Source organism: Panicum virgatum, chromosome 4K (genome assembly GCF_016808335.1).
Source record: "Panicum virgatum strain AP13 chromosome 4K, P.virgatum_v5, whole genome shotgun sequence".
Lineage (NCBI taxonomy): Eukaryota > Viridiplantae > Streptophyta > Magnoliopsida > Poales > Poaceae > Panicum > Panicum virgatum.
In genome coordinates, this window is record NC_053139.1 from 11,928,310 (window position 1) to 11,954,146 (window position 25,837).

General features: G+C 55.1%; 1 protein-coding gene across 1 annotated transcript; it reads left to right on the top strand.

Annotated features, from left to right (window-relative positions):
• Nucleotides 1–8,598: 8,598 nt before the first annotated feature.
• LOC120703132 lies at nucleotides 8,599–10,483 on the top strand. The gene is made up of 2 exons (XM_039987143.1): nucleotides 8,599–9,089; nucleotides 10,022–10,483. Exons 1-2 carry the CDS (start codon nucleotides 8,734–8,736, stop codon nucleotides 10,170–10,172), a joined length of 507 nt encoding a protein of 168 aa, XP_039843077.1. The 5' UTR covers nucleotides 8,599–8,733; the 3' UTR covers nucleotides 10,173–10,483.
• The last annotated feature ends 15,354 nt before the right edge of the window (nucleotides 10,484–25,837 follow it).

The following is a 25,837-nucleotide window of genomic DNA, read 5'->3' on the forward strand; positions in this document are numbered from 1 at the left end:
TCAGTGTTTATTTACTGATCTATCACAGTAGCCATAACAAGGACTAATTTGTTGGGTCAGGACAAACGGTTCTTCGAAATATCAGTTTATTTCCAACATGATAATCTTGCTTAGAGGCACATACACAGTTACAGTAACGCATCATCCATTCACATCCTAAACCGTCCGGCTGCTAGGCCGCGAGGTCGAGCCCTGGTCCTGGGCGTGGCTCACGCCGCCACGCGCTCGACGAACGCGGCGGGAGGTGGAGGCCGTCGCGCTGGAGGAGGTGCATGGTCAGGTGGCCCTCGCCCTCGCCCTCGCGCCGTCGCGTGCAGACGAGGCCGCCGCGCCCGACCGACCCTTCGCCGCGATGCGCGATGACGAGGCGCCCGTCGCCCGTGCGCGTGCGCACCAGCGCCGGGCGCCGCCGCAGCGACGTGATCGGCGGCGGCAGGCTGCTCTCGCCCTCCGCCCAGCGCGGCCGGCCCCAAGGCGCCGGCGCTGGCTCCCGCTGCGGCGGAGGCGGCGCGGGCGCGGGTTGGGGCGGTGCTGCCGTGGCGGCCGCGTTCTCGCGGAGCAGATCCTGGAGGCCGGCGACGAGGTCGGGGTCCGCCGGGACGACGCGGACGGAGAAAAGCAGCAGCAGCGGCAGCGGCATCGTCGCGCTCGGCTTGGGGGGGGGGGGGGGGGGGGGGGGGGGGGGGAGCTCGAGTGTTTCGTGTCAGCGTGTCACTGGATGGCTGCTCGATCTGGGATTCACCCCATCGAGGCCTTCTTTGGATCATCCTACTTGCTACCACGCATGTTTCAAAAAAAAAAATCTTGTACGCATAAAATACTAAATAAAATTTATTTATAATTTTTTTTTAGAAATAGATGTAATTTTTCGCGACGAATCTAATAATGTTAATTAATTGATGATTAACTACAGTAATGCTACAATAACTATCATCTAAATACGCGATCAAAGACCTCATTAGATTTTTCAGGGTTCCTAGCACAGAGGTTGTGGAGTTAATTTTACAAATTATCTTTATTTAATATTAATAATTAAAGTCAAAATTTCCTAGTACAAGTTGTAACAGAGCTCGAGTTTGCGATTGACCTTTATACTGTCGGAGCGTAGGGCCCACAGGTGGACTCGGCATTTTCTTTTTCAGAAAAGGACTCGGCAGTTATTTTTTTAGGCCCAATCTCAAAGGACTCGGCAGTTTGGAACGCTTTGGTTCGCTTTGGGCCGGCGCGAGCAGAGTGGCGGGTGGGGAGGGTAATTTTACCCGCGGGCACGGTACCCGTTGGGTCGGGTATGAGTATGAAATGTTATACTCGTACTGTGGGTATTGTACGGGTAAAAATCTTATTCACAGATGCACAACAAAATACTCCCTTTTGTCTTAAAAAGAATGTAAATCTCGTTTTTCGAAGAGTCAAACTATTTTAATTTTGACCAAATTTATTTAAAAAATTACTAACATTTATGTCTTCGTATAGATGTAGTATAGCAATATATTACATGATTAATCTAAAAATACTTATATTGTAACACAAATATTAATACTATTTTATATAAATTCGGTCAAATTTAAAATTATTTGACTCCTCGGAAAACGAGAATTATATTTTTTTTGGGACGGAGGAAATATGTAAAAGACCCAACAATACAATCCATCTTATCAAAAATTTTAGATTCCACCTGCCTGCCTTATCCACCCACCAATCCACCGCACCACCCGACCCTAAGGGTGGTAATGGGCCATAGCTCTAGTAGTCTCTTTCTAGTCTAATATATAATAATTTTTAAATTTTTAAATTTAAAATTATATAAAATTAGAGCCCATTTTTTAACCTAATTCTTAGATTTTTTTAGATAAAAATCTAGGAGCCTTTATCACCCCGCTCCACTCCTCGAGACCCGTCAGCAGCTCCCACGGTCCCGAGCTGTCGGTCTCCCACCTCCCGCACCTACCCGCCGCCACCAGAGGGCCGACTAGCCGAGGAGCCGAGGAGCACGCGAAGCTGACGCCTCTGACGGCCGACGCCGACGCCCGCGCCCCTGCGTGGTCGCGAGTCCGCATCCCCAGTCGGTCGCCACGGCGCCCGCTTGTCCTCCCAGCTCCCACGGTTAGTGGTTAGTGCTAATCGATGTAGCCATGCTTAGTATAAATGGATCTGTTAGTGCTTGTTGATGCCTGCGCCATTTTTGTTTTTTATTTCAGTATCTGGTGATTGCAATATCGACTCTAGGAGAAAGTGGCAGTGGTGCTCCTATTTCTACTTTTAGAGGTCGAACTTCATCATCAGGCACTCGTGCTTCTCATTGATATGCAGCTATTGACATGTTTCTTCTATTTCGGGACAGGTACCCAATACTCGACGGGTACCCAGCGGGTATGGGTATGAATTTTCATCTAAAACATGTAGCAGGTACGGGTATGGCCGGAATTTTCGGGTACGATGTCGGGCGGGTAAATATCTTACTCGCACCATATCCAACCCGTTGCCATCCCTACTGGTGGGTGTCAGCCGGATCGTCTCCAGCTAGGAGCAGACGGGCTCTCAAGAAAACACACGCGCGAAGAACTCTGGTGGATTTTGTGCCGCGAAACAACTGCGACATTTTCTGGTGTATCTTTATTTGTAGCAAAAACTCTTAAACCCCCGCGTGCGCGCGCCATGATCCGTGCTCTGCGTGTGCCATCCCACACGCCGGGTCATGCCGCCCGACGTGGACGCTCGCCACGACGTGAACGCGCACGGCTCTGGCGTGATTACAGGACGCACTCAGCTCCAGTAAAAGCCGGAACGCTGAGCCCAAACAGCTACTCCTTCCGTTCCAAATTATAAGTCATTTTAAGAATTTTGGAGAGCCAAAGTTTTTCAAGTTTGATCAAATTTATATGATAAAATAATAATATTTATAATATCAATTAAGTATCATTAGATTCTTTGTTAGCTATATTTTCATAGTGTACTTATTTGATGTCATAAATTTTTATATTTCTCTCTATAATTTTTATCAAACTTTGAGATGGTTTGACTCTTCAAAGTCTTTGGAATGACTTATAATTTGGAACCGACAGAGTAGTAACAAACAGAAACAAATGAATGATCTGAACACAAGTTTACAGAGCTAATGCCAGGACTAGCCAGCCCATCGAGCTGAGCGGCACGTGAGGCCCACAAGTTTGGTTCAATGGAAGGGAAGAGTTGGGCTGGATTTATGATCGGTGACCCCTCAAAAAAAAAAATGCCCAGTTGTCTCAGAGGCTGATAAGTCCAGTCTAATGTAAATGTTTGTGCCTCCTAAAACGAAAATGACCCTTTTGGCTCTTACGGAGTAATAACTTTTACTTAATAAAATTTTTTTCTGCGAGTAAAAAACCTTTACTTTCTTTAAAAAAAATTACTCAAAAATGTTAGTTTTGTAATTCATGAGTAAGTACGACATCAGACCGCAAGTAACCTATATGGCCAGTTTTAGTGCTAGTGTCATAGGAGTGCCATAGGTATTAAAGATTACGACACATCAGCAAAATTGTTGATTTGACAACAGAGTTAAGAGGAGAGAGAGATAACCTGGGTCATCACCATGACCCTCTTGTGATACAGTTGCCAAAGCTACGACATGGGGATGACACTCCCACTGAGACCGGTCTTTGTTGAGTTCTAGCAAATTTAATCACACAACCATTGCACTATTTAATATTGTAAGTTGTCTATAAAAGTGTGACATAACACTGTGCACCGAGAGTAACTATGTCATTCTAGTGTTAAGCTAATGTGGCACTCTCGTCAATTGTGCGATGACACTTCTCACTGAGACTAACCTAAGGCAAATGTACAAAACATAAAAGGAAGAAGCAAACGACAGTACGACAGCGTAGAGGCCGTCCATAGCAGCAACATAGGAGTGGGCAAAACTGCTCGCTATGACGCTGAGGTTTGCATTTGCGGAATCAGTTCCTCTATAGTAACTGTAGAGGGACTCGGTCACTGACATTGGAGCTGGGCCCATGCGTCAGTAACCAAAATCACCTCTGCAGCTATTGCATAGGATCTCAGTTCTCATTTGCTAGCACCTAGAGATCTCTTTTCAAGCAAATTGTCCGGCTTGAAAAGCATTATTGTCCATACCTGCATAGATTATTGGAAAAAGACATGTAACTTATACTTCGACATTGTCACAGGTCTCACGTATAGAATAAGGGTGGGCAACATTTTTTTTTAAATTTTGCCAGCCAAGTCTCATATTATAAGGGGTTGCATGCACCAATGAGTTGAAACAAAAAAAGTTTAAGGTGAGCGAGTTTTCTCTTACGCTATCAAGGTCCGCTATCTCGAAGAGATGTCTTTCTCAAGCTCAGAGCCCACTCCTAAGACCAACACCTTAACTGAACAAGATGGGAGGAAAGAAATACACAGCTAAAAAAGACCGCGAGGTGAGGCTAGATGGAACAACCACACCTCTATTTGGATACACCCCAGGTTGTAGAAGGTGTACCCTACGTATTGTGACTGTTAAAAACTGAATTTTACAGATAGCTATTTTGGAACCACTCAAATTGTGGGGGTGGTTGCCTCATGAACTTGAAGCTTTGTGAGTCATCTTATAGGGATTTCACAAATCACAATCTAGGATCGATGAACTGTAGAAAGTGATTTTTTTAATTATAAGCTGGACTGTAAATTAAAAGCAGGATTTCACGGTCTAGGTGGATTCAATGCTAGGTACATCTTTGTGAGTTTTGGTGCAGCAACAGATCAGATATCGTTACATCATTATTAGAAAAGTCACTGCCCTAACTCTGTTCATGTCGTACTAGTCCACTATCCCCACTTTGGTCCCGCTCTGTCCACCATTGGCTGGAAAAAAAATTTGGTGGAGACGGTATGCAAAAGATAATTCGTGCGTATCCACTCTTGCTGAGGGACGCGTGGGGGTCCCTTCAATCCGACGCCTGATGATGGTTTCGGCTCCCAAGCTTGGAGGACGCTGCAGCCTCGGCTCCTGTGCTGGGCAAAGGATGTGGCTCAGCTCTAGGCAAGTGATATGCCTCCGGTCTCTGGCGCCGCAACTGCCCTCCGTTGACCGGCGACACCTCCTCCTCCTCCTGCATAACTGGTGTTACGGCCTCAACTACAACATCCTCATCTTGATCATGGGATCCTTCATCGTGTTCCTGTTCATGACTGTTGATGGCGTTGTTGCATTCAGAATGGACGTGCTGGACCATGACAACATATCGAGTCGAATCGGAGCAGTTTCTCCGCCTCGGAGCCGGTACTGTCGCCGTGCCGTCGGACCGTCGCCGCAACTGTGATTGTGCGAGAGTAGATGCGTTTGTAAGCACTCAGCCGATAGATGCCGTGGATGATGCATTTTTCGCGCGTCAATACTGGAGGCCGATTGGTTGAACTCCTATCTTGAGTCGAGCCACGTTCTCCGCTGCGCCGGAGCTGAGCGCTACACAATATAGCAGCAGAGTGGATCAACTATTGTCAGATTACCTGCATAGCCACGCGTCACTCAGCTAGGGTGGGTACGCATGGATTGCCTTTTGCATACCGTCTTCACCAAAAAAATTTCCTATTGGCTTGACTATTGCGCACTTGTCATGCAGCACAGACAGCCAATGCGACGATTGCAGAGGCCGGCCCATCTTCTCCAATCTCCACCGAGCATCATCAGGATCCCATGGTGACACCCATGATCTCCCGGCCGGCCCCCGGGAGTAGTGGAGTTCATGGTGACACCATCAGGATCCCATGGCCACCAAAAGCTGCCCACCTTTCCTTCTCCGGTGGTGGCCAGACCAGCTTTCCGAGCCTGTCGTCGTCATGCCTGGGCTCTGCCGCTCTGGTCCCCGTCCCCCCTATGCGATCGCCTCTTTGTGCGTGAGCGCGCGATCACGACGCGCGTATGGCGTCGCGTCGTCCAGCGTCTCTAGTCGCATCATCGCAGCTGCAACCACCAAGCCTCCCATGGCGCGCCGTGGTCGCTGACGAGGCAGACATTACTGAGCGCAAATGCGGGCCATCTACTGCAGCTGCTGTGACGGCATCGGCTAATGGAGGTGCTTACCTTTACCTCAGTTGCTCATCATGTTTCCAATGCTTCAGCCACAGTTTTTAAGATCATTATTTCAAAAAAAAAAGTTTTTAAAGACAAAAAAAAAGAAAAATCCTGGACCCAGGCAGGTAGGGTTATTCGAAGCATCCTCTTCAGCACCTTGTTTTCCAAACGCTTCTTCCTGACGAAAAAACACACAATTCCTCCTTTAGGTTGGATTTTTTTTTTTTTTAGCGCCGAAGGCAGCAATACCTTTGCTAGGTCAGGACTAGTAAGTAGTAGTAGATGTTTCCGAGTGCACTGCAAACCATCAACTCGCTAGTGTTAAAGAAGATTTCCGCAACTGTAACTTCATGGATTTCGTGGAGCATCGGAACACCGCAACCAGAAACTGACCTCACCTCAGGGAGAAAGGGAGCTCTGCTTTTTGAGAGCCGAGAGTACTCTGTTTCTTTCAGGCAGCTCTGTTGTCAACACCGGCCATGCTTCAGATAGATAACTAGAACATTGCGCGGCGTTGCCGCGCAGAAATATGCCCTCCAGTTCAGGTTTATTTTAAGAAATTGAACTGCAAAAAGTCTTGGAGGATTTTCGTAAAATTGGTAGACTGCGGGGATTATTTGGTAAATTTGGCATCGACGGAGTACCGGTCGATTACTGAAAAGTTCAAGAGGTTTTTCATAAAATTGATGGACTTCAGAATTATTTTGACAAAGTCCAGGATTTTTTTATAAAATTCACGGAGTAGGCACGATTACTAAAAGTTCAGGTTTTTTTTTGTAAAGTAAGACTCCACGAAGTCCGAGGGGTTTTTCGTTAAATTGATGGACTCCGTGTTCATTTTAATAAAGCTCGGGATTTTTTTGCAAAATATTCTGGCCGATATTTTCGGAGCTGACGTGGCCATCTCTCAGGCCGCGAACGCGACCAGGGTTCATTCAGTATAGAAAGATCAGGTGGGTGATGCTCGGAGAGGGAGGTGAGCCTGAATGATTGGAGATCGGAGCGAACCTGAGCTTTGCTTCTGGCAGCGACGGCTTTGGCGTGTTCCTCGCCAGATCACGCGCCTGCGACAGCGCCAGAGCTCGTCGTACAGCCGCGCTCGCTGTATCCTGTTCTTCAGCTTCAGCTTTGGTTTGGTGGATGCTGGCAGGCTGCAGAGCCTGTACGCCGGAGTACATAAACAGGGGGGGAGCAGAACCAAAATGAGGAGCTGTTGGATTTTCAAAAAGATACTAACAAATTCAGTTAATTTTGTAGGCGCATGTTGGACATTTGGAGTATACCTTAACTGCATAAAGGTTAGCTGCTCGAAGCCATGACAGCATCTGAATCAATGCTGAAAGTTGCTAGAAGAGGCATTCTCTGATGCTCAAATTCATGTTGACCGTCTACGAAAGATGGAAGTTTGGATTTCTTGATCGGCAACTAGAAATTACGCAGAGAAAGATAAGCATGCCACGCCAAAATATCTCAAACCTGGTTGGTTCGAGCTGAAAGCCTGAAACCCTGTCCAAAGAATGTGTAAAAATCTGAAGTGAAATTTTAGATCTCATTGCATTGGCAGAAAAAATGGGCATGCGATGAATTTGCAACCTTTTTAGAGCATATTCAAGAGCTTTTGTATCTATGAATAGTTAAAATCCTCATATGACTATTATGTAAAACGAAATAGCTAGCGAAAAAGGGATGAAATCCAACAGCTTCTTCAAAATCCAAAAAAAGACAAAAGATGTCTAGCGGCACCCTCTGGATAGAAAACAATGATAGAAGACGGAGTAAAAAGAGTTTCTTTTTTTACTCATTCAAAATACAAGAGCTCTTAAATATGCTCACTAAAGCCATGTTTGGATGGTGGAGTAAAGAGGTAAAAGGAGTAAATTTGCCTCCCATTTACCACTAAAAATTGAAATATATAATGAAAATTTGCCCCTTTACCCATTTGTCCCATTTTACCCTTTTACCCTTGAAGAGTGTTAAATTGGAGTAAAATTGGGTATATAAGAGGCATTAATTTCTATCTCCAACCACTTTTACCCATATTTTACCCTTAAATCTAAACATCCCATGAAGTAAATTCGTTAGGGGCAAATGTGAAGTGTGAAATATTTACCTTTGGATAAATTTTACCCCTAAAATCCAACCAGGCCCGGTTGGTTTCTACTGTACAGACCCCCACCACGCCATATTTCCGTGTTAAAAGTCATATTCTCATAATTGTACCCTCCATCGATGACATCACGCACCTCCCTCCACTCCACCGGCAATGCCGCCCCGCATTGGAACCAATACAAAAAGTTGTCCACGTAAGACTCCACGAGTGCGACGCCACCCAAACTAAAAATATTGACGTCATAAATCGCAAACGACCCGCCTAAAAAAAAGAAACGTATTAATTAAAGCAGCCCGTACCGTAATACATTAATAAATTGGTCGAAATCGCTTCGCCGGTGAGGGATGGTATCCGTTGATTAGATTCCGATGGACGGCTGGGATCCCTCCGATTCCCTCTCCCCCTCCTCTTTTAACCACCTCCCCGAGCCCTGAGCCTCCTCCGTAGCCTCGCCACTCGCCTCTCGCCACTCCCCCCTCTCCCCCTCGCACCCCAAGAAGACGACGAGGGCAAGCCGCGGCCGCCGCCGTAGCCGCCACCGGGGGGGTTCCGTCTCTCCGAGGTGACCATGTCCACGGCCACGAGGAAGCGTCCCCGGAACAGCGGCTCCGCGTCCCGGACCCGGAGCAGCGGCGGCGGCGGCTCCGCGTCGTCGCCGTCGCCGTCCGCGATGCGGCGGACCACGAGCCTGTCGAACCTCGCGCCGCCGCAGGAGACGGTGGCCGGGCTCCTCGCGCCCGCGCGGACGGCGATGGGCGAGGCGTCCGCGGCGGGGCCGGGGGCGGGGGCGTCCGTGTGGGGCGCCAGGATGAGGCGGCACTCGGCGTCGGCGGACTGCGTCACCGTGCCGGAGGCGGCGTTCCTCAAGACCTGCTGGCTCTGCAAGAGCGGCCTCGGGCCCGGACGCGACACCTTCATCTACATGTGCGTAAGCCTCTGCGTTTTTCTTTTTCTTTTCCCCTGTTCTTCATCTCCCTCTCTGGGATTGAGATTCAGATTCCCGTAGGCCTCTGTTTGAAAAATATTCGAGTCTCTCAGCTGCTCTGCGCCCTGAAGATTCAGCTAGTCTGCTTCTCGTTGTTGTTTGTTTCCTCTCCAAGATTGTTGCAGCACAACTAGTTTCTCACGGTCTTGGCATATGGGAACTGATTGATCTTCGTGTGTCTTGATCACCAGATATTTTTGGATGATCTGGCTTCGTTTTTGTTTTGGAGACAGACAGCGTGTGTTTCTCCTATTCTCTGAAACAGAGTAAGAATATTATTGAGACAAAAATTTCATCTGGTTGTGCTCTGACGCTGGAGAATATTCTGCGTGTTTATCGCGTTAGATTCTCTCTGTCTGCGCTGTTGCAGATGCTTGGGTGATGCATGATGATTCACTCACGCTCAGTTTGAACGGGGGCGAAGTGGAGAGAAACAGAATGAAAAATGAAATGAACAAGTTGAGGAGAAAATAAGAGCCAGCTGCCCTTTCGGTTGCTGGAAAATCACAGATGCACTTTTGTATTAATATCTCTTGTGCATGGCTTTCCACTTTGTGGGTGAAAGAGAATTCGTTTTCCATGACAAGGAACAAAACAAGTCTTTTTCCCTTTTCTGAGTGGTTGAGTTCCTGAGCAAGTGGCATTGTTTAGTAATCAACCTCCACATCATGGATTCATGGGATGTGAATGGGTCTCCAAACATAACACCAGTCCAACACTCAAGATCTGCACACACCCACTCTGTTTTGTTAGCAAAAAAAGAGTGATCTACTTAGTTAGCAAAATATCTCTCATCCAGTAGAAACTGATTAGATTCTAATGTTTTGCATAATCAACCATCATTTGGCCTTAAACTCTGTTTTTTTCTCAGGGGTGAGGTGGCCTTCTGCAGCCAGGAGTGTAGGCAGCACAAGATGAACCTCGATGAGCTCAGGGAGAAGAAGTGCTCCACTCCGGGCGGGGGCGGAAGCGGTGGTGGTTCAGACCAGTCCGGCAAAAGCAGCACCATAGCGGCTGCATAGCATGGTCAGAGGGGGGGGGGGGGGGGGGGGGGATCAAGAATTTTTTTTGGAAGCCTTGTACAGGGCCCAAATGCATTAGTCTGCATCAGCATATGTATATCCTATATTTGTGGATTTACTGTATGTATATTGGTGGGAAGGGAAAGGGTGTAGAGATCGGAACTGGGCATGCATGTCTGCAATAGGTTTGCAAGGCATCTGCGGCTGTGGGGATGTATCTGTTGAATCCTGGTGCAGATTAGGACTTGGGATCTGCTCCTGTTTTGTCAAATTTTCCTGAAGGAAGAACATAAGTGTCGTGGTGCTGCAAACCACAGTCGGGTGGCGGATGGCACCCGCCCTAGCCCTGAGGGTGTGTACTCGGGGGTTAGCTGGTCTTAGATCGATCCCACTCAAGAACACGATGAACACAGCAGGATTTAGAGTGGTTCGGGCCGCCGGAGCGTAATACCCTACGTCCACTGTGTGTTGTATTGCCTTTCCACGAGAGTGAGAAGGTTGCAAGAGCTTGAGTCTGTTTGGATTTTTCCTGTGCACAGCGAGCACCTCCCTTTTATATCTCAAGGGGGTGCGTACACAGCTGTTGGGTCCCCGACAAGTGGGCCCAACGTCGTAGTATAAAATAACGTACTATTCATACATTATGGCGTCGCAGGCAGAGGAGATCTCTCTCTGGATTCCCTTGCCTGCTCCCGGAGCCCTTCGTCCATCATGCCCTGGCGCTGCCTTGTCGGGACGGAACCTGGTGTAGCTAGTGGCGTCGCCTGCCACATAGCTTAAGCGGGCCGCGTAGCTTGCGGCGTAGGCGGCATGATGGAAAAGTGCCGTGCTGTCGTATCCATTTAATGCGGCAGACGGGCTCTGCGCGGGCGTGGCACAGGCGGCTGCACTGTGCTCCTTGGTAATACGCGGTGCACAGCGAGGCCTGACAAAGGCTGTCTCGCGTACCGCGGCGGCAGAGCACGCCTTGTCCATCCGCATTAAATGCGGTGGGTGGGCGAGTCTTCCTGCGGAAGACTCGCGCACGATCCCGCATCCCCGGGACACGTGGCGGCTCCGGACCCCTACATGGTGAGGGGAGTCCGGATGGGCGCAGGAGGCCCCGGACCCCCCTGGGGGTCCGGGCCTCAGCGGTCAGCTCGGAGCTTCCCTTCCTTAGAGACGCGTGGCGTCACCGGACCTATCCTCAGGCGGGGAACGGTCCGGGGTCGTTGGCCTGGTGAGGGGAAAGTCTGGCCTGTGGGACCTGGCTACTCCGTCCCTCCCGTGTAGTTACGGATAACTACGTGGGTCCTGCCTTGCCGCAGTAAGAGTGGGTATCCCTGCTACAGGGTACCGACAGTGGCCCCCGGGCCCACCTTGGGGGAGGTATGAACCCACAGGTGGGGCCACTTCTGCGATTTGGCTCTGTATAGCTTGAAGCTCCTTTCTGCAGGGGTCTTGACCGGCTTTGACCACCCATTGGGTTGGTTGCTGCCTCATCACATTGCAACGACTTACTGACTCACGATTCCCACGCATAATAGTGGTTCACCTAGTCATGCGCGCGACGCTCGGCATTGTTGCGGCCGGAGTAAACGAAATATTTACCACCGGCGCAGTTCCCGAAAAGCTCGGCCAGCCTGCGATTAATGCGCGCACGTCAGCTCAGCTTCCGCCTCGCTTCACGCACGCGGGCGACGGTTCGGATCCCGCCTTTTCACACCTCTGTTGGTTACCCGCTCTCCCTGACAGGTGGGCCTGGGCCCCCTTGCCATGGAATGGGCGGTTAACACTAGGTGCGGGCGTCGCTTGGGTTCCAGCGACGGTTCCGGGGCGCGCCGGTTGAGTCAGGCTTTATAATGGGGTGTACCGCATTCCGTGGTTACTTTCCCGCATTTGTCTTCTTCCTCCAGCCTTTGCGCCCCTTTGCCTTCGAGCTTTCCTTGCCCTTCTCTCCCCTACACAGGCTCCTTTCTCAGCCCACCAAGAGATGGCATTCCTTGTTCATCCCCGCCGCTTCCAGACCGAGGGGGAGCTGAACACAGTGCACCGCCTGCTTGGGTGGAGTGCTCAGGAGACTGGCTGGGGGGTGCGAGCAGGCTCGGTTCCCCTTGGCAACCTCCGCGCCGGGGAGTTCGTGCTATTCACCTCGCACGTCTCCGCCGGCGTGGGACTGCCGATCTCTCCATTCCTGCTACTGCTGTTGGAAGACTTCGGCCTTCAGCTTCAGCATCTAACGCCCCACTCCCTCCTCCTGGCGTCCATCTTCGTGCACTTATGCGAGATGTTCGTGGGAGTGCGCCCCTGCGTCATCCTCTTCCGGTACTTCTTCATTCTGGTGAGGTCCGGAAGGAGCAAGGACGAAGTGGGGGGATACTACTTCCAGATAAGGTGCGACCTGCCGACTCCTTACATTCCCGGTCTTGCTGGCGGGAGGTGGGAGGAGTGGCGCAGGGATTGGGTGATCGCCACCACCGAAGCCAACGAGCGCCTCGCCCTGCCGACTGGGGGGCCCGCCTCCAACAAAGCATCCTGGAGGGCCAAGCCGTCGTTGCAGCCGGAGTTCGACTCCGTGCTGGACAAGATCAGGTCGCTGGCGGAGAGCGGCCTCACCTCGTGGCACGTGCTCGGAGACTTCGTGAAGCACCAGATCGCCCCCCTGAAGCAGCGGCCGCGACCGGCGTGGAGCTTCACCGGCCTCAACGATTGCAGCAGGACCCACCGCGGGGAGGGGAGCGACCTGACTCAGGAGGCCTTGGAGGTCCTGGTGCGGAACGTGACGGGGGACGCCTTCGTCCCGGAGAACCTGATCCTCCCGCAGAGCATAGTCCCCCTCTGCGAGGACCCGGCGAGGATGGCAGTGTTGGCTACCTTGTCGACCCTGGACGACGGGGGACTGGCCCCACGCCAGACTGGAGGTGACCCGAACCGTGGGCTCCGGATCCCTGGCACGTCCGGGGACCAGGCTACACTGCTGCGGGGTCCGGCGCCACCAAGAAGGGGAAGCAGGCCGCGGCTAGCAGTGCGGCCGCGGCCGGCTCCAACCGGGCACAGAGCAGCTCCGGTGCGTCGTCGGGAGACGCAGGCCGGCGGAGGCTACTCCGGGGCGACAGGACCCTGGTCTCGGAGCCCGCCGCGAAGCGCCAGAGGTCTTCTGAGGGCGCAGGCCAGGGTAGCTCCCGGACTGCCGGCCCCCACGGGTCCTCTGGCGCGTCGGGACCTCCACCATCACCGCCGAGGAATTCTTCCCACCGGCAGCAAGAGCAGCAGCAGCAAGAGCAGCAGCAGCAGGAGCAGCCGCAAGGGCAGAGGCAGCAGGCACGCGAGCGGCATCAGCAGCAACAGGCGCGACCCCGGGTTGCGCCCCTGCCGCAGCCACAGGGACAGCAGCAGCGACAGCAGCAGCCGCAAGAGAAGAGGCCTGGGCTCCGGGGACGCTGGGTACCCGGTACTTCTGGGTTAGTGTCATCCTGCTCTCCTCCCCTGCGCCGGTGCTCTGTGTTGTTGTTTTTTTTATGGCTTTTCTGCTTTGCTACCAGGGCTCCCCGCCCCAGCGGTTCTTCTACCATTGCTGGCACATCGGCAGGTGCCCAGGCGGCGGCGGCCTTGGCGTCGACAGCGACGGCGACAGCAGGTGCGGGACCCTCAGGTACGGCGACCTGTGCGAGCCTCGTGGTGCATGACGTGATGCTGACTGGCGTGTCATTTTTAGACTCTGCAGCGCTCAACGCAGCGGCGGCAGCGGTGGTGTCGGTGCTGGGTGCAGCCGCGCTCGACGCGGCGATGGTGGGGGCGCCGATACTGAACGCAGCCGCACTCGACACAACGGCGGCGGAAACGCCGGTGCTGGGTGCTGCCGCACCCGATGCGGCGGCTGCTGAAATGCCGGCTCTGGACGCCGCGGCTCCCGACGCTGCAGCGGCGGAGGCGCCAGTGCTGGGCGCAGCCGCACCCGACGCGGCGAGCGCAACCGCACCCGACGCGGCCGCATCCGCCGCGGCGGCAGCGGGGACGCCGGAGCCGGGTTCGGCCGCGCCCGACTCGGCGGCAGCGGGGGCGCCGGAGCTGGGCCCGGCCGCGCCCGACTCGGTGGCAGTGGGGGCGCCGGAGCTGGGCTCGGCCGCGCCCGACTCGGCAGCAGCTGGGGCACTGGAGCCGGGCACAGCCGCACCCGACGCGGTGGTAGTGGAGGCACCGGAGACAAGTGCCACAGTGGGAGCCCCTACCTTCAGCTCCGGTCCTGCTGCAGAGGAGGAGTTGGAGGTGGTCTTTGGCAGGCGGCTCCTGCAGCTCCAACTCCCGGAGGAGGAGGCTACTCCGCTTCCTGAGGTGCTGTTGCAGGTTCGGCGGTCGATCGAGGAGGCAACTTCCTCCGCCGAGGTGGCCTTCCGGCGGGAGTGGTCTGCTCTGGAGAGCGAGCGTCAGCGCCTCTCCGACTGGCACACCCGCCTGGAAGCGCACACGAAGGCAGAAGCCTCCCGCGCTGCGGAAGCTCGGTCGAAGCTCAAGTCGGACCAAGAGGCCTACCGAGCCAGCCTTAAGAAGGTGTTTGACCGAGAGCTCGCAGTGTCGAACCGGGAGAAATCCTTGGCGCAGCGGGAGCAGGACCTCACCCTGGAGGTTGTTGGCTTCGCTGCTCAGCGGTCCGACCTCGAGGCTCACCTCGCAGCCCAACAGTCCGAGCTGGAGACTCGCAGTGAGGGCCTCGAGGTCCGGAGGCAGGAGCTCGACGTCTTCTCTGCGACTCTGCAGGGATGGCGCGAGCAACTGCAGGAGAGAGCCAGCCAGCTGGCTGTCGACGAGGCGGATTTGGAGGAGGGCCGGAAGTCCCTCGCCAAGCGGGAGGCTCACGCCACCAGCATAGAGAAGGAACATGGGCGCCAGCGAGACTCGCTCAAGAAGCTGAAGGCATGGGCGGAGCAGAGGGAGGCCAAGCTCGAGGAGAGGTCCCGCGAGCTCGAGGAGAGGTCCCACGAGGTGGAGGTGGCCAAGGCAACCCTGGACACCCGGGTGCAAGAGGCGGTCCAGGAGGCGGTCCGGAAGCACCAGGAGGACCAGCGCGCTGGAGCCCAGCGGATTGCTGACTGGGCGGCCGAAGCGAGCCTCGCACTGGTGCCATTTGGAATGAGCCCAATCCAGGTGGCGGAGCCGCCAGCTTCGATAGCTGACGCCCTCCCAGTGTTGAGCTCTGCTTCGGATAGGCTCCAACGCCTGGGGCCGGTCCTTACTGGACAGCTCGAAACCGAGGGCCGCGAGCTGATCCGGATGGTGGCGGAGCACATCCTGACCTGCTTCCGGAGCCACGACCCGGCCATCTCGCTGGCGCCCGTGGTCGATGGCCCTGTAGCGGAGACGGAGGCCGCCGCTCGGGACAGTGTGCGGGAGGTCGTTGACTTCGTCGCCGCCTACTTCAAGCGAGAGCCTGCGGACCCTTAGGCTGGGGATTGTATCTTTTTCTTTTTGCATTATGTAACAAACATTGTATTAGTTGAAATTTTTTGAAATAGAAGAAACTTCAACTTAGCTGTTTGTCAGTTGTTGATTTGCGGTATGCAGCACCCCGGCGCCCTGGCCCCCTGGCAGATAGGTTCAGTTGCTTGGACCTGTCTGCCATCTGAGCCGTAGAAGATACTCCGGACCTCCTTGGCATAGGCCTGCATAGCCTGTAAGACGAGCTAGCGCCTTGTTCCCTGTGTAGTATACAGGAGTACAGATAGAATAATCAAGTTTGCTTATATAGTAGCATCGATACTGCAACTTAGCTATTTGACGCATGCAGAATCCGTCCATGATGTCTGGGACAAAGCGGATGCTCCGGGCCCCCTGGGAGAGAGACTCAGTTATTATGAGTCTGTCTACCATCGAGACTGGCTCTTATCCTGCATGAAAGCTTTGAAGCAGATACTCGGACCCCCTGGTAGGTAGGCTCAATGGTTTGAGACTGACTACCACTAACCAGGTTTTAATCTGTGCACCACTTCAAAGTTATAGCTTAGTAGCAGACCCGCGGGGCTCATTCCTGACCAATCCCAGGCTGGTACCAGGTCCAGGGCTCTAGATGCGCAGGTCCGGGTGGCTCAGTGCTTGTTACAGAGTGGTGGAGTGCGTAGGCTTAGGGTACGGAACTAGGCTAAGGCGCTACACAGGGCTCCGGACCGCTCCAGGAAACAGCACGATCTTTCCGGACCTGGCTTCGTCGTCCCCGACCCTTCGCAGCAGTGGGTGAGGTCACTTTGCTGTACTCAATCCTTTGAGATATAGAGCTGGACATGCCGTGTTGGACTTAGGAAGCCAGCTCTTGAGCTGGGACTAGGTCCGGGCCCCCAATTACCCGACTCCAGGTACTAGAGCACTCGTTACAGGGTGGTGGAGTGTGCAGGCTTTTGGGTACGGAACCAGCTAAGCGGCTACACAGGGCTCCGAACCACCCCAGGAAACAAGTACCCGCTCCCCAGAGTAGATCCCTAGGGGTCCGGACCCCTCTCCAGCAGCATGAGGGTCCGGATCTGTACGACAGTCCAGCAGCTCAATGCAGATCTTTTAGTTGCAGCAACAAGAGTAGAGGTCCCGCGGGGGTTAGAAAAGCGAAAATTTCGAGAATCGAAATGCGTAATTTTAACCTTGACACAAAGACAGAACTAGGAGAAAATCTTTCCTTTGCAATCTCGATGTACATGGCTTGCGCGATGGATGACAGAGGCCGGGTTTACGAGGTCGGACCTCTACCGCTCTGAGCCGCGTGTTAGCCGGTGGTGCGATGGATGCCAGAGGTCGGGTTTACGAGGGTAGCCCCCAACCGCTCTGGTCCGCACGCTAACTCTATCTTATTAGAAAGGAAAGGTTTATTTCCCTGCTCTGCCTAGGTGTAAAACTTACGAAGATGCTCTATATTCCATGGGTTGGGCAGCGGCACTCCATCTTCTGTGGCGAGGCGAACGCATCCGGGCCGGCATACCTCTGTAACCCTGAAGGGCCCCTCCCAGCTGGGGGAGAGTTTGTGGAGCCCTGCTCGGCTCAGGATCCGTCTGAGGACGAGGTCGCCAGCCCGGAGCTCCCTGCTGTGCACGAACCATTGATGATAGCGCCGGAGCGCCTGGTTGTAGCGTGCGTTTCGGATTGCTGCTCGCCACCTTCGCTCATCAACGAGGTCCACGTCGTCGCACCGCAGCTGCTCCTGCATGGATTCGTCAAAGGCCTGGACTCGTGGTGAGCCCAGGTGAATTTCTGGGGGAAGGCATGCTTCAGCCCCGTAGACCAGGAAGAACGGAGTCTCCCCGGTGGCTCGGCTGGGTGTGGTCCGGTTTCCCCATAGCACGCATGGAAGCTCGTCAACCCATTTGGCACCATGCTTCTTCAAGCAGTTGTAGGTGCGGGTCTTGAGTCCCCTGAGGATCTCTGCATTCGCTCTCTCAACTTGTCCATTGCTGCGAGGATGTGCTACGGACGTGAAGCATAGCTGGATGCCAATGTCCTCACAGTACTCTTGGAAGAGCCTGCTTTTGAATTGGGTCCCGTTGTCCGCGATAATGCGGTTTGGGACGCCAAATCTGCACACAATGGACCTGAGGAATACGACTGCCGATTTCTTAGTGATATTCACCACAGGAGTAACTTCCAGCCACTTGGTGAACTTGTCGATGGCGACATAGAGGAACCGGTACCCGCCAACTGCCCGGGGGAATGGTCCCAGGATATCCACACCCCACACAGCGAATGGCCATGAGGGCGGAATCATCTGCAGAGCTTGAGCTGGGGTGTGTATTTGCTTTGCATGGAATTGGCATGCTTTGCAGGACCTCACCAGCTCAGCCGCATCCTGGAGTGCTGTCGGCCAGTAGAAACCATGCCGAAAGGCCTTGCCAATAAGCGTGCGAGAGGAGGAATGACTTCCGCACTCACCTCCATGGATCTCCACGAGCAACTCGCGGCCCTCTTCCTGGGAAATGCACCGCATGAGGACACCGTTGGCGCCACGGCGGTAGAGATCCCCTTCTACCACCGCGTAGCGTTTAGCCAATCGGACTATGCGCTCAGCGGACACATCGTCATCAGGGAGGATGTTATCCTTCAGGTAGTCCCGGATCTCGGAGATCCATGCATCGGGAGCTCCCTGAGTAGGTGGGTGTGGCCCTGCGAGGTCACCAGGATCCTCAACAGGGCACACGGCCCAGGTTGGGCAGCACAGGAGGAGTGTTGCCGGGACCGCTGGCTTTGAGGTGCTAGCTTGATCCCCTTCACCCAGGTCGGTAGGCTGGGCGGTAGGTCTCAGCAGCCGTCTTTCGAAGACAGCCTCGGGCACGGGTGCCCAGGTAGATGCTCTCGTAGAGAGATCATCTGCTGCTGGGTTGTGCTCGCGGGGAACATGTTGTAGTTCCAAGGCGTCGAAGTCCTTCTCGAGCTTCCTCACGTGTATGAGGTATGCCGCGAGCTGGGGATTGTTGCAGTTGCAATCCCCTCGGACCTGCTTGATGATTAGCTGGGAGTCCCCCTTCACTAGGAGCTGCCAGACCCCCAATGAGAGGGCTTGTGTCAGGACAAAGATCAAAGCTTCGTACTCCGCCATGTTATTGGTGGCCTTGAACTCAAGGTGCACCATGTACTTCAGCTGATCTCCGTTTGGGTCGATGAGGACCACACCAGCTCCGGCCCACTTTTCGTGGGCGGACCCGTCGAAGAAGAGTGTCCAGTGGGGCTCGGTGAAGACTGGTGCCCTGATTTCCGGCTCCGGGGGTCCAGCGTTGACGACCGGACCCCCAGAATTACTTGGGGAAGGAGTCCACTCTGCTATGAAATCAGCCAGGATCTGGCTCTTGACTGCATGGCGTGGCTGGAATTCCAGTTGGAACTCGGCCAGCTCTGCCACCCACTTGGCGATGTTGCCTGTGGCGTTGGAGTTGTGCAGGATCGCTCTTAACGGGTAAGAGGTCACTACGACAACTCGGTGTGCCTGAAAGTAGTGGCGCAGTTTCCTGGACGCAATAAGTATCGCATAGATAAGCTTATGTGTCTCAAGATACCTGGCATTCGCCTCGTGGAGGACTTCACTGACGTAGTAAACTGGTTTTTGGACGGTCCGGACCCTGGTTACCAGGTCCGGGTCGCCCTTATTCACCACATCAGATCCTTGGGCCCCCAGTGACTCTGGGTTCCCACTGGCACAAGGCTCGTCCGGACCCCTTTGTGCGGGGTCCGGGGCTTCAGGCAGAGGTGAGGCTGACGGGCCCCCGTGTCCAGGGTCCGGCTCACCATCTTTGGCCGGGGAGACCCTGGTGTCCCCCTGGCGAGCTTGCTCCGTCCTTTCGGCGACCAGCACCATGCTGACTGCCTCCGTAGACGCAGCAAGATACAGAAACAACGGCTCACCGGGCTCTGGAGCCACCAATACTGGCAGCGAGGTGAGGTGCTGTTTCAACTCCTGGAAGGCCTGTTCAGCCTCTTCGGTCCAGGAAAATGGACCGGACCTCCTCAATAGTTTGAAGAAGGGGAGGGCCCTCTCAGCTAGCCTCGATATGAAGCGACTAAGAGCTGCGAGAGATCCAGTGAGCTTCTGGACAATCCTTGATGCGGCCAGGAGGCCTCATCGCTTCGATCGCCTTGATCTTGGCTGGGTTTGCCTCGATGCCTCGATGTGAGACCAGGAAACCCAACAGCTTCCCTGCTGAGACACCGAAGATGCACTTCTCGGGATTCAGCTTCGTGCGCGTGGCGCGGAGCCGGTCGAAGACGAGGGACAGGTCCTCCACTAGCGTTGACCCTACCTTAGTCTTGACCACAATGTCATCGACATGAACCTCAACAACATCTCTAATTAGATTACAGAAGGTTTTGTTCATGGCTCGTACAAACGTGGGTAAGGCATTCCTTAGACCATACAGCATGACAATGTAGCAATAAAGCCCATCTACTGTTACAAAGGCAGTATGCTTCCAATCCTCTCTAGACATCTGAATCTGGTGGAAACCAGAGTATGCATCTAGGAAAGACAGAAGGTCACACCCGGAGGTGGAGTCCACGATCTGATCGATACGCGGAAGAGGGTAGGGGTCTCTAGGACATGCCTTGTTGAGGCTGGTGTAGTCGATGCACATCCGAAGCTTCCCGTTGGCCTTTGGGACGACGACCGGATTGGCCAACCACTCGGGGTGGTGGACCTCCTCGATGAAGCCGACATGTAGGAGCTTGTGGACTTCTTCGCGGATGAAGTTTTGTCAGCTCCACGGACTGCTTCCGAGGCTTCTGGCGCACCGGCGTGGCGTCGGGGTAGATCCTCAGATTGTGCTCGATCACTTCCCTGGGGATTCCGGGCATCTGTGACGGTTCCCAGGCGAACACGTCGACATTTGCCCGAAGGAAAACGATGAGCGCATCTTCCTATTTCTCCTCCAGGTTCCCCGCGATGCGGGTGGTCCTGGTGGAGTCCGCTCCAATCTGCACCGTCTTCACGGGAACATGGTCCGAATCGGACGGTTGGACCTTGGGAACCTTTGCAGGCGCCTTAGGTTGCGAGGTGGACAGGATCCTCCTCGGAACGTGCAGCCTCTGCCGCCAGAGCATGCAGTCTCTCAACTGCAGCGACGGCAGCGGTGCGGTCGCCCTGCACGGTGAGGACTCCGGCAGGGGAAGGCATCTTCAAGACCAAATACCCATAATGAGCAATGGCCATGAAGCGGTAGAGCGCCGGCTGGCCAATGATGGCGTTGAACGGGAGGTTTACTTCCGCCACATCGAATAGAACGCTCTCGGTGCGGAAGTTCTCCTCGGTCCCGAACGTGACCGGCAATGTGATGCTCCCCAGAGGGAACACCGGGTGTGGGCCCACTCTAGAGAATGGGCGAGAGGGAGTTAGCTTGGACTCCAGGATCCGCAGCTGCTTGAACGCTGCATAGCTGATGACATTGAGGCCTGCCCCACCGTCAATCAGCACGTGATAGAGCCTTACGTTGGATATGACGGGAGCGGTGACTAGAGGTAGTACACCAGCTCCGGCCATATTCTCTGGGCAGTAGGATGGCCCGAAAGAGATGGTGGTGTTCATCCACCTCTGGTGCGGCGCCGCCCTCGGGACCCCCGGCTTCACCGAGAGGACCTCCCGGCGAAGGGTCTTCACGTCCCGTCGGGAGACAAGCTCCCAGCTTCCGCCGTACATTACGTACAGCTTCTTGCGACGGTCACCGTTGTCGGAATCGGAGTCGTCGCCGTGGTAGAACGCCCTTCAGCTCTCGAGCGGGGGATTGGTACCCCAGCTCCTTCTCCCCGGCGGCGGCCCCGCTGTCGGAGGCCTTCTCCTTGCCGGCCCGCTGGCGAGGAGGTGAGCCGTCTTTGGAGGACTGCTCCCGCCGCCCACTGACCCGCTTCGCGAGCTTCTGGATCTCGCGGCAGTCAGCGGCGCTGTGGCGTGCGGTGGGATGCACTGGGCATGAACCTTCGCTCCCACCTTGCGGGCGAGGGCATTTGCCATGTGCATTTTGGCCCCCAGCCGCTGCTGCCGCAGCTGGCGCCGCCGCTGGTGCCGCCGCTGCAACGACTGGTCCACCGATTGCAGTTCTCTGCGATTCCGGTTCTTGTTCTTCTTCTTCTTGCCACCGCCCTGAGCGGTAGCACTGGAGCCGCCAGCCTTGGCGTCTCCGCTTTCGGGGGCTAAGTGCCATGCCCGACCCTCAGCGTCCCTGGCACACTTGTCTGCCAGGGAGAAAAGCGTAGTGACGCTTTCCACCTCGTGCGTCGCCAGCTTCTCGAGCATCTTCTCGTCACGTACCCCCTGGCGGAAAGCAGTGATAATAGATGCATCTGAGATACGAGGAATGGTACCACGTACCTTGGTGAAGCGCGAGATGAAGGCCCGGAGCGTTTCTCCGGGTTTTTGCCTCACGGCGTGGAGGTGTGCCTCCACACCATGCTGCTGGTACGCACTGGCGAAGTTCGCTGTGAACCTCGCACAGAGCTCTTCCCAGGACTGGATCGTCCCAAGGTGTGAGGTTCATGAGCTAGGTCCGGGCTGGCCCAGACAAGGCTACATGAAAGTAGCTTGCCATGACGGCTGCGTTACCACCAGCCGCTGTGATGGCAGTAACGTACACCTGCAGGAACTCCGATGGGTTAGTGGTACCGTCGTACTTTTCCGGCAGGTGGGGGCGGAACTTGGATGGCCATGCCACTGCTCGGAGGTGGTCCGCCAGCGCAGCGCAGCCCACCCCAGCAACTGGTGCGCCTGGCTGTATCCGGGCGTTCACCGGGGGCTTGGGTGCCACTACGTCCAAGTCGGCGTTGAGGTTACGGCCCTCAATGTTAAGACGGCGCTCTCGCGCCCTCTCAACGGAGACGCGGGCATCCTCTCCCGCGCGCCGGCGGTTGAGCTCCGCCCGCAGGTCTTCTGTTCGTGCACCCCTCACAGTAGGGGAGCGCACGGACGCCGACGCACCGCCCTGACGCTGGCGGTAAGGTACCACCGCGTTGCCGGGCGGAGGTCGTTGCCCAGTCCTTGCAGAACTAGGGGAGGCCTGAACCAGGTGGAGGAGACGGTCAACATCGTCCCGCCACTGCTTCAGGGCGTCTGGCGAGGCTGCCTCAGCCGGGGGGTTGCGGAGCAACTCCCTAGCCGCTGCCAGCGCTCCGCCGCTCGCAGCTTGTGAGGGGGCCCTTGATGGGCGCCCTGACTCTTGCCGGCGAGCAGCGCGCGCTGCCGCCGACGGTGGCTGCTCCGCAGGCACAGTTGCCCCTGGAGCAGGGACACGAGAGGCATGTGGCGTGGAGGACGCCACACCCTCCGTCATCTCCACGTCGTCCACGCGAACCATGGGGACGAAGAAGAGATGAACTGCGACCAGCTAAAGTGCCCCTACCTGGCGCGCCAAATGTCGTGGTGCTGCAAACCACAGCCGGGTGGCGGATGGCACCCGCCCTAGCCCTGAGGGTGTGTACTCGGAGGTTAGCTGGTCTTAGATCGATCCCACTCAAGAACACGATGAACACAGCAGGATTTAGAGTGGTTCGGGCCGCCGGAGCGTAATACCCTACGTCCACTGTGTGTTGTATTGCCTTTCCACGAGAGTGAGAAGGTTGCAAGAGCTTGAGTCTGTCTGGATTTTTCCTGTGCACAGCGAGCACCTCCCTTTTATATCTCAAGGGGGTGCGTACACAGCTGTTGGGTCCCCGACAAGTGGGCCCAACGTCGTAGTATAAAATAACATACTATTCATACATTATGGCGTCGCAGGTAGAGGAGATCTCTCTCTGGATTCCCTTGCCTGCTCCCGGAGCCCTTCGTACATCATGCCCTGGCGCTGCCTTGTCGGGACGGAACCTGGTGTAGCTAGTGGCATCGCCTGCCACATAGCTTAAGCGGGCCGCGTAGCTTGCGGCGTGGGCGGCATGATGGAAAAGTGCCATGCTGTCGTATCCATTTAATGCGGCAGACGGGCTCTGCGCGGGCGTGGCACAGGCGGCTGCACTGTGCTCCTTGGTAATACGCGGTGCACAGCGAGGCCTGACAAAGGCTGTCTCGCGTACCGCGGCGGCAGAGCACGCCTTGTCCATCCGCATTAAATGCGGTGGGTGGGCGAGTCTTCCTGCGGAAGACTCGCGCACGATCCCGCATCCCCGGGACACGTGGTGGCTCCGGACCCCTACATGGTGAGGGGAGTCCGGATGGGCGCAGGAGGCCCCGGACCCCCCTGGGGGTCCGGGCCTCGGCGGTCAGCTCGGAGCTTCTCTTCCTTAGAGACGCATGGCGTCACCGGACCTATCCTCAGGCGGGGAACGGTCTGGGGCCGTTGGCCTGGTGAGGGGAAAGCCTGGCCTGTGGGACCTGGCTACTCCGTCCCTCCCGTGTAGTTACGGATAACTACGTGGGTCCTGCCTTGCCGCAGTAAGAGTGGGTATCCCTACTACAGGGTACCGACAATAAGTTCTCCAAATTGTTGGCAAATCCTCTTGCTTCTCTTTGAAATTTTTGAGATATTTGATGCAAGTTTTTGTTTAAGAGGATGCTGACATGGACATTCTGATATTGACCCAGGCTAGTCCATGTGTGCACTGCCAAATTAGGTGGCAGTTCCTTGTTGGATCAAGATCTAGGCACGAAGCAACCTATGAGAGAATCTCACAGCTGGATTAATGCTAACCCCTGCATTGTTAAGGGGCTTGCCGTGCCAGCTCCGCCGGCTTGCTAAATGTGGCGTGCAGTTGATAAAAGCCCTGCAGCTCACTTGCAGTTTTGGTTAACTCGGACAGAAACTTGATTTAAAATACTGTCAAGGCAACAAGTTCCTCAATTGTTCAAGATCTGAATCCTAGCGAGTTGGGAGCATCTCATGGACGTGTCTCCGGAAGAGAGCTCCGGAGAAACGGAGCCGGGGTTAGAATCTAGTCTCCGGAGAAAACGGAAAGGGAAGCCGAAAGCGAAAGGGGACGGAATCAGGAGCCGGGCCCGTGCCTGTGCCTGTGCCTGTGCCTGTGCCTGTGCCTGTGGGGCGGGGGCAAGGAGGAGGAGCGCCCGAGGGGCCGACACCTCGGTGCGTCCACCCCCCCGCGAATCCGCCGCGCCGTTGGCCACCATCCCCCTTTCTTTTTTCTGCGGTGGAAAGGAAACCAGTAGGAAACGCGGCGGCGAACGAATCCCGGCCGGCCGGCGCGCACGCCTCGGCGACACCGAGCGGTGGACGCGCGGCGGTGGCATGGCATCCTCGTCTCGGGGCGTCCGGCGCACGCGCGCGAATCGTCTGGTGGCATGGCATGGGGGGAGTGGTGGCGAGGAGGAGCGCCTGCTCGGCCGGTGCGCGGCCGGGTGTCGCTTTTGGTCGGGCGCGGAGGGGTGCGACGATGCCCAGCGCCCCGGTGCAGGGAGAGGCGCGTGGCCGAGCGGCTGGATCACATGGGCCTGTCACGACCAGGGTTCACCAAACCGGCGAGAACAGGTCCGGTTTGACCAGTTACCGGTCAAACCGGTCTGGCCCGGTATCGATTTGGGCCGATACCAAACCGGTGGGAACCGATCCGGTTTGGGCCGGTACCAAACCGGCCCAAATTCAAAATTCAAATTTGAATTCAAAAAATGAAAAATTCTTAAAAATACTTTAAGGTGCGACATATCTAATGGTGTCAAATTTTCTCAAAAATTCGTTCATTTAATATAGTTTGCGAAAATTTGAAGTTAAATCAAAAAGAAAAAGAAAAAACGAACGGCCCATTAAGGCCCATGCCGCGCGAGCGTCCAGTTAACCCCACTGGGGGTAACCCTCAGCCCCGACGCCCCCCCTCAGCCCGCTCCCCCCTCACTTGCGCCAGGTCCGCCACCAGGACGCCCCGTCCGGCGCTCGACCCCGGCAAGCCGGCCGCAGCGCGCGGCTAGCCGGTCAAGCGCGCCGGTAAGCCAGGTCGGTAGCGGATCTACCGGCCCCGACCGGTTAACCGCCTGGGAAGCTCGGTTTACCAGCTCGGAGAGGCGGTAAACCGGCCACGAGCGGCGGTAAGCCGCGGCCAGGTAAGATTTTCCCCCCTATGATTTAGAGTATTATATGATTTGTTTTAGGATTTAGGTGTATGACTTAGGTGTATTTAGAATGTAGGTAAGATTTATTTGTATTAGATGATTTTTTGCACTATGTAGTAGGTTTTAGGTAGATTTGATTTAGGTGTATTAGATGATTTGTGACACTATGAATTAGGAGTTAGAATATTAGATGATA

Bases quoted from the DNA above. Each gene is read 5' to 3' on its own strand.
- LOC120703132 (XM_039987143.1), top strand. From the start codon at position 8,734: ATGTCCACGGCCACGAGGAAGCGTCCCCGGAACAGCGGCTCCGCGTCC. The intron at 9,090-10,021 runs GTGCGTAAGCCT...TTTTTTTCTCAG, and splicing joins CGCGACACCTTCATCTACAT to GGGTGAGGTGGCCTTCTGCA.